Source organism: Thermobia domestica, chromosome 3 (genome assembly GCF_964235325.1).
Source record: "Thermobia domestica chromosome 3, izTheDome1.hap1.1, whole genome shotgun sequence".
Classification (NCBI taxonomy): Eukaryota; Metazoa; Arthropoda; class Insecta; order Zygentoma; family Lepismatidae; genus Thermobia; species Thermobia domestica.
The window spans coordinates 325,764,084-325,779,315 of NC_137456.1; the positions used below are offsets into that span (position 1 = coordinate 325,764,084).

Here is a 15,232-nt window from a genome sequence, read left to right on the forward strand (position 1 = left end):
ATATATATATAACTTACTGTCCGCTGTATATAGTTTCTGTACTATGTAAATATATCTTGAGTCAGGATTATCATTAATTTTTCGAAAAGAATGTAACTGTTTCCTGATTTGCTTACACACATCAGAAGAAAATGATTACATTATTCAACGCAGAGAATAAGGATCTAATGGAAGTTCGAATGCGGATTTACTAGAGTATATATCATAATGTAGTGCCCAGAAAACACAAGGATTACGGCGGACTGGCTAATATACTTTATATTTACATTTTACTACGTACTTTTCCCTTTACTCTATATACGCATACATACTTTCATTTCTCCACCTTTCCATTTTTCTCACTTTATGTTCTTGTGTAATTTCTTGCAAATTCTCAAGCATCGAAACTGTGGCTCCCTTTAACATCTCGATCCCTCACCACATTTTGACTTATTTTCCTGCTATTGGCCTATTCTATTTTTTTAATTCTCTCGATTGTGTACTTTTTCTAATTTATACTATATTTCCCAAAACACTTTTATTATTTAATATTTCTATTTTTATAACAAACTTAGTAATTAGCCTATGGCTGCACCATTTCTTCGTAACCTATTTGCTGTTTTGAGGGAAAGAAGTAACATTCCTGCAAACATTTTCACCAGAGTGATATATTTTTAAGAACCTTGCTTGGTACTTTGCAGATGGTACTTTGCAAAGTGAATGCCTAAATCAGTGGTGAGATGGAACTCATTGGCTTGATTGCGTGATTAGATTGAAAATCTTGAAGTTTTACGTCCCACGGTTATGCCGGTTAGGCTAAAGGAGACGGTGATGATGAGAGATGAGTGAAATGGGGGAATGAAGTGGGAGGAAATGGGAGAACCCCGAGAAAACCTACGAGCGCGGTGTTTGTCCACCACAAAGTCCACACGGCGCGAGCTGGGATCGAACTAGGGATCCCAAGCACCGGAGGTGAACGCTCTACCACTGAGCCACCGCGCCCCCCGTAATTCGATTGAAGATTTACACTGTTACATCGTAACACACTACTTCATTAAACTTCCAAAACATTTTTCTTCAATCGTTACTTATTAGTGATACAAACGTTAGATACATATGATTGCTATTTATCAAAGTCAAACATAAAACATCCTTGTCCTTTCTGGTAAACTTAATTGAGTCCTCCTGGAAAGTATAGATGAAAGTCATATGACAGTAAAGAAGAAAATTCGTTTGAGGACTCAGAAGATGATTTATGACTTTGTTTTGAACGTTTGAAGGCTGTGGATTTCGACTCTAAAGAAATATTTGCAACATATAATTATATGTAATAAAATGAAATTTCTGGTTTAAGTCTTTTGATCAATACTAATAAATAATAACTGTAATGGTGATGATGAAATGGTATAATCAAGAAAGAGAGAAAAACGGGAGAGCCCGAAGACACCCACGAACACAGTGCCTGTTCACAACAAAGTAGTCCCCTGAAATATTTCCTAACAGCATTGATTTCTTGTATTCCTAATGTTCAATATGATATTTAGCAATTGACTGGTTACATTGACTGGTTACATTGACTGGTTACAGGATCCAACCATTGTGCTGAAACTGTACAAACATCTTTTGTAACCAATGCATTAGCAGTAAGATAAGAACCATCGTTCCCTTTTCTTTTTAAGCTTATACTCACTTGTAGTGGTCCAGCGGAGTTGTGTTCATCTTCAGAAGAACGTGCAAACTCAGCAGGTTGCGGCTCATTCACCTCTCCAGGCTCATTCATCTCACCCGGAGTAATGTTGTCAGTTGGGGTTCCCTTGGGGGATATCTCCTCAGCTGAAACATTCTGAAACAAAACAATTACTTTACTTTGTCTCTAGCCCTCGTTGAGTTAAAAAAAAATTTGAATTACTGTGGAAGAATCCGGGAGGAAAAAAGATGTAATTCAAGTCGTGTAAGATTGTGGCACAATTTCCTATAAATATTTACAAACATTTTGAAATCGTGTGATCTTTGGAAGAAAATGAATGCAACAGTCGTTTGAAATTACTAGATTCTAGGTTCTTTTGACATATTGAGGCTTCGATACGGTGAATTTTCAAAATATAGATCTATCTTGGGCAGAGTCGTAGCTACAGGGGCCGAGCGGGGCGGTCAGTCCGGGCCTGATAGGAAGAGGGCACCGAACGAGCAATTAAAATTCAAAAGTGTTGAAAATGAGTATACGACGGCCGCTCCGAAAAGGTATTGGTGTCCTATAAAATCAATATTGTTGTCAGTTTGCAAAGAAATAGATTTGTTTAAAAAAAATTCTTGCACGCTCCACTCGCAACCTGAACGTTTCAATAAGACTCACAAGTTCTTACTTATTACTTAAAGAAAGATATTATATATAATTTGTTAATGACGATGTGATATACAAGGTGAAGAGTAAGGACTTACAGTGTACGCAGTAGCGTTCTTAAAATCAGAAACGGTCAAATACGTGTTTGACGTTTTGGTGGTGATGAGTTTGCTTAGTAAATCATGCTATCGGATTAATCAGGACGGTGCGAGTAAAGGTTTGAAAATGAGAGGAGTGAAGAGACACACACAAGCTGCTGTTTGCACGGGAATATTAAAAATAAAGGTAAGCAAAGAAATAATAACATTTTCGAACTTGAAGCAATTGTAGAATAGGAATTTAAGGGGTCAGAACTGAACCCAACCAATTCCGTCCTTTTCAAAGATTAATAACTACCAGTGAATTTTTTTTATTCCATTGACATATGAAATGCTTTCAATTTGAATTAATTCACTGGGATCATTTCCCCATCTACTTCCATCGGCAGAATATTTTTGTGTATATGTATCTAGTTGTGTGATATTTTATCTATCTACATACATTTAAACATATACACACATTATATATATATATATATATATATATATATATATATATATATATATATATATATATATATATATATATATATATGGGGGTTCAGCATTTTATGCTACAAAAAATCCTAGAAATGCGATACAAAAGAAAAATTGTATCGCAAAATGCGATGCATCTATGATCATAATTTATTGCTGAAGTAGGCTATTTTGCAAAGGAAAACAGTTTATCATCTTTCCTTTATGACGGAATGCATCTCTTTCGATCTTACATTCAGTTAAAGCTCAGTGATTGGTCTTCTTATAAACCAGACGTTTACCTATATGTGTCTGTTGGCTCTCAAGACAACAATCTACTACTGACTACAAATCAAATTATTGGAAACAGACCTTACAACTGATGATAGAGAGTGGCTAAATCGACACTCCAAATCCAAGACTCGAGCTTACTTTTCAAAAACTAGATTACTAGCTAGAATACGTTACCGTAGCGTTACCCTTTCCTGCCCTCCTATTTTCTCATATCTGTTTCGTAATATTGGCTTAGAAATATATATGTATGTATATATGTATATGTGTGGATGTACTTTCATGGACACAGTTGAGAACAATCTGTAGAATGTCAAAGTTAAAAGTCACTTTTTAAAAATATAATTGCTGTTACTTTTTCTCCTTACTTGTCTTTCATTATCATACTTCTTTGTCATGCATGGAAAATGTTTACTGTCTCACTGTATGAACTGATAATAATAATAATAATAATAATAATAATAATAATAATAATAATAATAATAATAATAATAATAATAATAATAATAAAAATAGTGTTGGCTGCTGAGAGTGCAATATAAAACTAACAAATTTGCGATGCAAGCTTAAATATTGTTTAGTATTTTGCTACTCAAAAGTCAAAATTAAAAAAAAACGCCGGTGTGTGCATTTGTGTTAGTATATTTTTAATATATTAATTAATAATAACTAACCTTAAATTCAGAACTTCCATTCATTAAGTAATTACTATAATTTCAAATGTATGTAGTAGCCAAACTATATTTAGGATTTTAAATACAAACATTAAATACGTATATTCTTCACCTCCATGGATTAATATTGAGAAATTCGCAAATAAGGCTCGTTCCGAATTTCCGTTATACTTTACAAATTATATTTTTACCATAAAAGAATTGAAATTAAAATGTTATTTGAGTGGTCACATACAGAATAAAATTACAGAAGTTTATAATTATTACTGGTAATTAATGTTGTCAACCATTTCAAACATTTTAAAAGAACACAGTTTCTAATGTATTGAAATTTCATTTCTTATCCATAGTATAAAACGTTGTAAATAATAGTAAATTTCCATAAATGTTCTCCAAGTGGATTTGTATACAACCAAAGGTAGTTTTGTCAATTTTAACAAAAAGTCGAAAATACGACTCTTGAAAACAGCTCTTATTTGTAAAAGAATACATAATGATGGTTTTAGTTGTTGCAATGATCTGTCCAAGCAGGTTCATAAAAATTCAACATAGCATTAAACAAAACCTACTTCTCTTTCATGTAAAAAAAAAAAAAAAAAAAAAAAAAAAATTGAAAAGGTTGGTAAGGTGAGTGTAGGAGGCCCCAAATTCTACTTCCTCTCGCGAGTCGAAATCTCTAGCTATGCCTTTGACCTTTGGTCAGGATTATCATCAACTTTGTGAAAAAAAATACAATCGTTTCCTGATTTGCTTTCACTGATCAGAAGAAAGTGATAACCTTAATCAAAGCACAGAGCAAAGATATAATGGAACTTCGTGTGCAGATCTGCTAGAGTGTATATCATTATTTAGTGTCTAGAGAAGACAAAGATTACGGAAGAGGGCAATTATACAAAGTAGTTTTCTGAAATATTTCCAATATCAACAGCATTGATTTCAGGCATTTGTAATTTAGGATGTTATATTTAGCAATTGACTGGTTACATTGATTAAGCTTTAGGATTTGGGACGCAATCGTTTCGCCGAAACTGTGTAATCAACTTTTGTAACCAATGCATTAGTAACAAGATTAGAACCTTCGTCCCCTTTTCTTTTTAAGGCTATACTCACTTCTACTGGTCCATCAGAGTTGTGTTCATCCTCAGAAGAACGTGCAATCTGAAGAGTTAGACTTTCATTCATTTCCCACTGCATAATGTTGTCAGATTGGGTTCCGTTAGAAAGAGCCTCTTCAGCCCAATCATTCTGAAAGAAAGCAAATACTCTAATTTGTCTCTAGCTCTGGAAATAAAATAAATTTTATTAAAATAAATTTTGAATTAATGTGGAGAGAATCCAAGGAAAAAACGAGATTATTAAAGTCATGAACCTTTTTTAATATTGTGACACGGTTTTCAGATGTAAAATCATCTGATGTTTGGAAGAAAATCTGCTCGAGACTAAATCTATTGAATATGGTGTATAACAAGAAAATGTTCGTTAATACATTGAAACCCTTTTTTCGGAATTTTCACAAATATACAACCTTATCGATGTTCTCCAGAACTCAAAAGGATAGCAGTTCCTGAAAAAATATTACACTCTGAATTTATCTACATTATATTTGGACTATTTCGATAGCAAATATTATTATTGATAACGTGGTATAAAGTAGTAAGTGGTTGATTTGTTTTTGTAAAATATATATTTTTTTTTTTGAAACTCAAGCTAATGGTGCCACTTCGAAAAGTTGAGGTATCAATTAGGAATTTTCTACATTATATTTGGATTATTTGGGGAACATTAGCACTAATGGTAACGCTATGTAAAGACATAAGTGTCACACTTGTTGTTTTAAATAATCCACAATTTTATCATTTTCTTGAATTTGAAATCAATGGCGGCACCTCAAAAAATTCAGATATCGACTCGACTTTATTCCATATCATATTAACTCTTTCTGGCTACAATCATTTACTAAAGGTACAGTAGAGCATCGATTATCCGAACGTCGGCCAACCGAACGACCGCTTAACCGAACTGTGTACTCGCTCGCACCTGTTACTCTCCCACCATACCGTCCATCATCCCCTTCACTCCCAAACCAAGTTTCCCACAGTAGTCGCCGCACTGAGCCACCGCTGGCGGAACATTGCTTCTAATGGGGCCTTCATAAGGCGCTGCTGACCGGCCAAGCCGCCAGTCGCTGTGTTTCAACAATCAGCACACTTCTGTCGGTTTGGCACTGGCTGTAGAAGTGCAGTACAGTACAGTACAGTACAGTACAGTTCGATTATTCGAACAAACCAGTTTTCCGAATACCCATGTCCCCCAATTACTTCGGATAATCGACGCACTACTGTAGTATGATTTGAAAAAAAGAAAAAAAAACATTTTTCGATACAGCGTAAAGAACGTGTGCTTATTCTTGAAACTGGTACTTATATTACCACAATCACCATAACTATATTTCAGTCCAATGGCTTTCTTTTATTTCAGGAACAACTGAAGACAAAACACTTACTTAAAAATGGTGATCTATTGCTTTTAAAAGTGCGTATTTCTTCTGAGTGTTATAAATTATCATTCAACAACATTACTAATGTAGAACTTTATTCAGTGATAAGAGGAAGTGCGTAGATTAAAAATGGTGGAACACATTCTGAATACTAGATTTAGGTATCCTAAGTTCGTAGTCTAACTTAATATTTGTATGCAACGAGCAATAATTTCATACTTTCTCAGTTGATAAATAATTCATTTCGAGCACATATTCCTCAATAAATTTGTGGATCACCTTGTATTGTAATATTTATTCCAGGCTTTATTTAGCAAACGAACGTCAATTCCCTTCCACTTTCGTCGGACGTATTTCAAATTTCAGCACCGAATTTTAATAAAACATGGAAACTTGAAACAAAAAATATTTTTGTACTTTCTGGCACTTTATTAAGTTCTTCAGGAAAGTATGGATGAGTCACATGAGGGTAAAGAAGAGGATTCGCAGAAGAAGAACTTTAATTTGAACGTTTAAAAGCTATGGACGAGAGTCACATGAAGGTAAAGAAGAGGATTCGCTTGAGGACTCAGAAAAAGATTTAGGATTTTCATTTGAACGTTTGAAAGCTTTGGACGACGCTTCAAAAAACTAGTTGCAACAAATAGTTCCATGAAATTAAATGGAATGTCTGGTTTAACCTTCCGCGATCTTACATCGAGACTAATCAATGTTAATTATAATGATAATGAATGAGATGCTATAATAAAGAAAACGAGAAGAAACGTGAGAATTTGAAGAATCAAACGCATGAAGTGTTTGTCCGCAACAAAGTAGTTCCCTGAAATATTTCAAAAATCAACAACATTGATTTCTTGCATTTGAAATTTAGAATATGACATTTAGCAATTGACTTGTTACAATGATTATGCTTTCGCACGTCGGACGCAATCATTTCGCCAAAACTGTACAATCATCTTTTTGTAACTAATACAGTAGCAGCAACATTAGAACCTTCATTCCCTATTCTTTTAAAGCCTATACTCACTTGTACTGGTTCATTAGAGTTGTAATCTTCAGGAGAACGCACAGATTGAAGAGTTGGACTCTCATTCATTTCACTCGGCATACTGTTATCAGTTGTGGATGAATTCTCCTCATTCAGATCATTCTGAAACAAAGAAATTACTTTAAATTTGTATGTAGCTCTTGAAGACTTAAAACAAATTTTGAATTATTGTAGGGTATCCCAAGGGGAAAAAAGATATGCCAAGTCATACCCCTTTTTAATATTGTGACATAATTTTGTGGATTTACGAAGACTGTAAAATCATCTGGTGTTTGGAAGAAAATCTGCGCAAGACTAACTCTATTGTGTTTGAGGTAAATGTTCGTTAATGCACTTAAATCTTTTGGGGGGGGGGGTAAATTTTCACAAATATACAACCTTATCGATGTTCCCTGCAATTCAAAAGGATGGCAGTTCCTGAAAAAAAATGATGTTACATTCTGATATTTTTGCATTATATTTGGGCTATTTTGAGAGCAAATATTGTTATGAATAATGTGGTATCAAGCAATAAGTATTTAATTTTCTTTCTTTCTTTTTCTTTTTCTTTTTTTTTTTTTTGGTAAAATGTAACACTTTCTTTCGAAATCCAAGCTAATATTGTCACTTAGGAAAGTTGAGGTATCGATTTGGAATTTTTCTACATTATATTAGGATTATTGGACCAACATCATTCCTAATGGTACGAGTGTGTATAGACATAACTGTTTCACTTGTTGTTTTAAACAGTCTACGATTTTATAACTTTCTCGAATTTTAAGCCAATGGTAGAACCTCTAAAAGTTTAGATACCGATTCGAATTTATTCTATATTATATTAACTCTTTTTGAGTACAAATGTTTACTAAAGGTAATCTGATTTTGAACATCGATACACCATTATAAATGTGTGTTCATAGTTCAGATAAATAGTTACATTACCATGATTGTATCTCAGTCCAACGCTTTTTCCGTCTGAGGAACAATGGAAGATAAAATACCTACTACGAGAATAGTGATTTATTGCTTTTAAAAGTGCGTATTTTTTCTGATTGTTATAAAGTATCGTTCAATAGCATTAGTAATGTAGGACTTTATTCTGTTATGGAACACATTCTGAAGGGGACGCGGCACTAGTCCTAAACGGCACAAGACCTAAAAATCGTTTCGCGGCACAAGTCCTAAACGGCACTAGCCCTAAACAGCACTAGACGTAAAAGTCCCTTGTGGCGCTACCATTGCGTCCGTGCCAAGAATGCTGTCAATCTGTTAATCAAAGTTTTAGATATACTATTTTATATTACAGAACCAGCTTCTAGCTTAGTTCTTACAAGTAATTTTTATAAATACATATTCTGAAATAATAAATAAATAAATAAATAAATAAATAAATAAATAAATAAAGACTATTGTTCTTTCTTGCTGCTTGCATGATAGCATTTTTGTGGTGACAAAATATTAACAACCTATCAAATGTGATTCCCATATCTTTCATAATGTCTGTATTTTCTATTCCCATACCATTTACCTCGTATTAGTAACATAATGTAGTATTTTAGTTACATGCGTCGTAAGTTTTGCTTTCTTTGTGCTGATATGAAGTAAATTAATTTTACACACATATTTATCATATTCAACTTTTTCCGTAGCAAATAGTTGTCATACTCGTAATTAACTACCGTACTCTTTACTCGTTACCATTATTAACAATAGTTCTAGTATTACTAACATAGCTGTTACCGTTGGAATTAACTATAATAATTATTATTATTAGTAATAATAATATATTTCAAATATGCTACATTTTTGAGACCTGAGCCTTTGTTGTACAGGAAGTTAAAATCAAAGGTTATGTCACAGACGGAAAATGATGGCTTAATACCCCCCCCAAAAAAAAATCTTGGCTCCCCAAGTGTTGGTTAGTCTGTGTTTAATAATTACAGCAAACTAATAATGTTTGTGAAAGAAACAGTTTTTAAAAATTAAACTACGTCATCATGTTAAAATAATTAAAATAACCTAATTAATCATCTACTTTGTACTTCAATTTGCTTAGCAGGGCGAACCCAGACCTAAAGGAAAAGAGTTTTCTGCCCAAATCTTATAAACAATGGGAAATTTTAATACTATAGAAATTAACCTTCCTTCCTTCCCTCTTAGAAATTTAATTTTCAACACGCTGAAACATATATTTTATTACTTTTAGTTAAAAGTTGAAATACCAAGTTTCACGCATCCAGCTTAAGCAAATCCTTCTTTGCTTTATAAATATTTTCTGAATAAGTAATGGGGAATTCGAACATTAAAAGAAAGTTCACCCATTGTTCTTTCCCTTTTGTGTTGAATTTTCAGTTTTTTTGTTTGTTTGTTTTTTTTTACAGTGGAAAGTTTATATGCCAAGTTTCGTTTTACTAGCTCCAGAGATTTACGAAATACACTACGTATTTCCTAAAATTCTTTCTTATATCCTGCTTTCGTAAGAATTTTTTTTTAAATTTAAATATAACGACTCTACTTGTAGAACTTTGCCCAGAAAGTCACTTATCTTAACTCTTTTATATAAGAGTACAGAAAACATACACAGTCAAACTCATTGACTTTCATGAACAGTTTCCGAATTCTTTAGACTTAAATTGTTCGTACATGTCCCAGAAGCTGTAGGTTTAAATTCACCCACTGCCAAAACCAAGGTTTCGAACAGGTAATAAACTGAAAATATAATAATAATAATAATATATGTATTTATGTACGTTTGTAATATGTATATATTTATTGTCTTATTGAAGCTTTCGTAATTGGGAAATATACCTTTGGTTTCTTTTCAATATGTTAATAAGCCTACTTCCCTACACACGTTTGCAGGCTACACCCCTAAATGACTATGTATTGGTTTCTTCAAACGTATTATGTTGCATATTACATTAGTAATTTAGTATTATTCGTTGACTTTTTCTGGCTTATACATATCAACTCTATCAAAACACACAACGAAATATAGTAACTGTCTGCGTTCTTAATATACATAGTCGGTATTTAGTGTTCACTTGTGAAATATATACTAGGCTCTTGTCCTAATTAAGCAAGCTTTGGTGGGCTTTTGTCCTACCTTTGGAAGGTTAAATTGGGCTTTTGTCCTACTCTTAATAAACTACGTCTGAATGCTTGCTTGGTTTCAGAAAAGTCTGGTAAAATATGCTGTTTAAACATTTTTATTAGATTCTTTTTACAGAAATTTTGTTATGGGATTCTCGTCTCTCCATTTGAAAGAAACGAATTTCTTAATCAATTATATAATTGAAATTCTTAGAATGAAATAGGTTATATAAATGTAATTCATGTGTAACTGCAGAACATATAATGATAATAATAATTTTAGTAGTATAAATATAGCTGTTACCGTTGGAATTAGCTACGTTCGTAACATTATTGCCAACTAGTTACAGCATCGTCGCAATTTCGTGTGGTGGTGGCGAATTTCAGAACTGAAGCACGTGAATGAAAATGGCACAAGACCTAAACGGCATAAGACCTAAAAATCATTTCGTGGCACTAGTCCTAAACGGCACAAGACCTAAAATTTAGGTCCAATGCCTATATTTTTTAGGATTTATGCCGTTTAGGTGTTGTGCCGTTAAAGACTTATGAATGTTACCCATTCTGAATACTAGATTTAGGTATCCTAAGTTCGTAGTCTAATTTAATATTTGTATACAACGAGTAATAATTTCATATTTTCGCAATTGATAAATAATTCATTTCAAGCACATAATCCTCAATAAAATTGCTGACCACTTTGTATGGTAATATTTATTCCAGCTTTAGTTAGTAAACAATAGTCAATTCAGTTCTACTTTCGCCTGAAGTAATTCAAATTTCAGCATCGAATTTCAATAAAACATGGAAACTTGAAACACACTTTAAGTCCTTCAGGAAAGAATGGATGAAAGTCACATGAAGGTGAAGAAGAGGATTCGCTTGAGGACTCTAAACAAGATTTAGGACTTTCCATTGAACGTTTGAAAGCTGTGGACTACGCTTCGAAAGAACTAGTTGCAACAAATAGTTCCATGAAATTAAATGGAATGTTTCGTTTATCCTTCCGCGATCTTGCATCGAGACTAATCAATGTAAACTATAATGATAATGAATGAATGTTACAATGAAGCAAGTGAGAAGAAACGTGAGAACTAGAAGAATCCCATACATGAAGTGTTTGTCCTCAACAAGTAGTTCCCTGAAATATTTCCAAAATCAAAAACATTGATTTCTTGCATTTGCAATTTAGAATACGATATTTAGCAATTGACTTGTTACAATGCTTATGCTTTCGCATGTCAGACGCATCCATTTCGCCGAAACTGTACAATCATCTTTCGTAACTAATGCAGTAGCAGCAACATTATTACCTTCGTTCCCTTTTCTTTTAAAGCCTATACTCACTTGTAGTGGTTCATTAGAGTTGTTGTCATCTTCAGGAGAATGCACAGATTGAAGAGTTGGACTCGGCATACTGTTGTCAGTTGTGGTTGAACTCTCTTCATCCGAATCATTCTGAAACAAAGCAATTACTTTAATTTGTCTCTAACCCTTGAAGAGTTAAAATAAATTTAGAATTATTGTATGAGAACCCAGGAGGAAATTAGAGATTATTCAAATCATGACCCATTTTTAAGATTGTGACACTATTTCCTGTATTTTCAAACATTTTAAAATCATCAAATTTTCGTTGTACAAATGTGAGGCATAGGCTCTACGAGAAGAAGAAAAACGGAGATAGCATGGTCTACGACTGTAGCGCTATAGAATGATGATGATAATTAGTTGGGAGGATTAGGTATCAAAGGGAAAAGTTATGAAAAATATTGGAGATGAAAGATGTGTACATGAAGAAGCGGTTGAAGTATTGACCAGATAATAGAGGATGCAACCAAATATAGAAGAAAAGTTACATTGATTGAAAATTCTGAATAAGCCTAGGTTGGAGCAGAAAACTGCGCCAAACCAATCGAGAAATTACTTACCTACCAAGAGAGACTATGAATGATAAGGAATTGAAAGTAGTGAATGAGGTAAGACAGAGTGAAATATTCCACACTGTGTGAATGACTAGGAATGCCACACTATGCGAATGATAAGGAATGGAAAGTAGTAGATGAGGTAAGACAGAGTGGAATATTCCACACTATGTGAATGATTAGAAATGGAAAGAAGTGGATGAGTTAAGACAGAGTGGAATATTCCACACTATGTGGATGATTAGAAGTGGAAAGTAGTGGATGAGTTAAGACAGAGTGATATATTTCACACTACGTATCCTTACTATAAAACCAAGACGTCTCGGTATGTTAGTTAATAGTGAGGGTAATTGTTGTTGCTAGCTGCCCTGCCAAGAAATCGTGGTAGCGTTTAAGCAATTTTTCAGAGGAGTCGATGGTCTTTGGAGAACAGTCAGTGTGTCCCGGTATGGAGTCATTTCATAGCTTCATCATTGTATCGTTCTAAATTGTAAACGAGAACTACACGTTTATACACATAAATGTTGGTTGCTAAAGTTGTTTCAGGTAATAAAGTATTGACAACAATAAATTATTTTAAACACTAGAGTAAAAAGCTTGAAAACGAAACCGTATAACACAAGATGAAGTTGTATCTATCTACAGAGATCTACCTCCATACATTTTGGTTTCTGGGACGCATTTCCTCTGACGAGTCATCATGAAGTTGTATGCTTCAGATTTGGATCGAGGATCTCGGAACAATGTGTCTCATTAAATTGCGTCCATCTCTGTTTAAAATTTTTCACAGCAGTATGAATCCCAAAGATGTGTTCAGAAGGAAGATGGAATAGGCCAGAAGTTCTGCTACCATCTTCCACACAACAATCTCAGGCCTTAGGCATCCTCAGTAACTCCACTGAATGGATCAAGATGTCCAAAGGTAAACCAGGCAAAAGTGATTATTTGATATCAACTGAAGGTCTCATATGACCTCATATCAAGTATTTAAAAAAACTATAGTATTGATAGTAAAGTAGTAATGCAGAAAGTCCCATAAATAATGTTTTGAAAAAATTGAAGAACACTTTTCGAGGTGCAAATGGCAAAATAACTCTCCGCTGGACTAGTTGCATCAACGTGGGCCTTTGGTGCATGGGGCCCCGTTATTCCCTTTAAAACTGAAATGAATCTGTTCTCCGGCTAGGCTAAAGGAGAGGGTGATGATGAGAAATGAATGAAATGGTGGAAAGTGGGAGGAAATAGAAGACCCCCGACAAACTCACGCGCACGCTGTTTGTCCACCACAAAGTTTACTTGGCGTGAGCGGGGATCGAACCAGGGGCCCTACGCACCAGAGGTAAACGCTCTACCACTAAGCCACTGCGGCCCCAGGGGATTCTCTTTAGGAGAAACTGAAGAATAATGAACCAATTTCGATGGTCCGGATTCCGCTATAAACTAAAGAATCAGGTATTATACAAGGTGTTCGGAAGCAACACAGAAACTTTTCGGAAGTTTATTTCAGCAAATAAATGAAGCAAAATGAATAGACAAACCTGAGAGATTAATTACCTCGTTTCAGCAACATGATCAGGCGTAAATCTGTCGGAAAAATTCTAAAGTAATCATTACTCGAGTATGAAATGTTAGGTTGAAGTTGGATAAAATTAAACATTCATTGTTTTTATTCATATATTTCATTAATGCACAATGAGACGTTGAACATGGATTATGCAAAGATAGCACCCAAAGAAATGCAAAACCTCTTCCCTTTTAGCACCCTATAATTCAAAAAAACGCCAATCTTTCTCTGTTGTAGCACATTTCAGGCAGAGAGTTTCACTCATTGCTTACGTTTATCATTCTTTGAAATAATATGAAATGAAGTTTCTAGCTTTACGTCCCACACAAATTCCTTTTAGTCTAAAGGTGACGGAGATTATCGAAAATAAATAATTTTGAAATAATTGTTGATGGAATGAGAACCAGGGGACAACACCAAAAGCTATCTAACACCAACTCTCATAAGTTTGAACCAGTGACTCCTCGCATAATAGATAATCACTCTACCACTGAGCCACAGTGTCCTTACTTCAAGCAGAAAACAAGTTCAAAATGTCTACTTAGTTCCGTTATCCAACAATTGACTGCAGCGGTCATCAAATTGTAGTCTACCCTACCCTTCTCAGGATAGTTACATTTATTTATTTTTATTATTTTACATTATATTTTTTTTATCTCGTAATTTTCTGAATTTTGTTCGTTTTGTTATTGATTATTATACTCTATATTTTCTATTATTTTGGAACAAACATGGCTTCTTTTAAATTTTATTCTTAGTTTCATAACAGAAACAAATGATCAACAGCGTACTCCCACTGTTTCCTGCTTCAAAGAAAAAGATAACCGAGAAAATTTCCCTCCTTTTGTCAATAAGTCTCATATTTCATAAACTTCTAAATCATTTTCGCCCTTATTCGTTCTTTCGAACAAAGGAGAATTGTATTATTTTTAATCATTGTATCACATAATCTCTCAAATCCTCGAAAGAGGCGATTCAGCTAGTTTTACTCCATCCAATTCTCGAAATTATCCGTAAATGTGTAATTGGTCTTTAAAATGGTCAATGGCTATCTAAATTTGTTTCTATAATTTCATTAGGTCTTTTTGTAAAACTCTGGCAACTTATGTATATATAATGCTGTTCGAACGCAGAATTTTAATCTCCACTCTTCGGTTAAGCTATTCACGACCGCTGTTTGGGGCACTTGGTAAGAAAGGCGCGTTGTACGAGAAGGTTCACCGAAGTATCAGTGTAGCCTATATTCAGTGTGTTGCAATGTAAATTGCGATTTTGGTGAAGATGTCTTCA

At 33.9% G+C, this 15,232-nt stretch overlaps 1 protein-coding gene across 1 annotated transcript in view; it reads right to left on the reverse strand.

Moving 5' to 3' along the window:
* Positions 1 to 15,232, reverse strand: part of LOC145681912 (uncharacterized) — a 53,427-nt gene that overhangs the window by 22,553 nt on the left and 15,642 nt on the right. Inside the window, exons 3-6 of the mRNA XM_081753516.1 lie at positions 11,804 to 11,914; positions 7,364 to 7,486; positions 4,950 to 5,084; positions 1,670 to 1,822 (exon numbers count right to left, since the gene is read on the reverse strand). Of these exons, the coding sequence (XP_081609642.1) occupies positions 1,670 to 1,822; positions 4,950 to 5,084; positions 7,364 to 7,486; positions 11,804 to 11,914 (522 nt within the window). The remainder of the gene's footprint in view (positions 1 to 1,669; positions 1,823 to 4,949; positions 5,085 to 7,363; positions 7,487 to 11,803; positions 11,915 to 15,232) is intronic.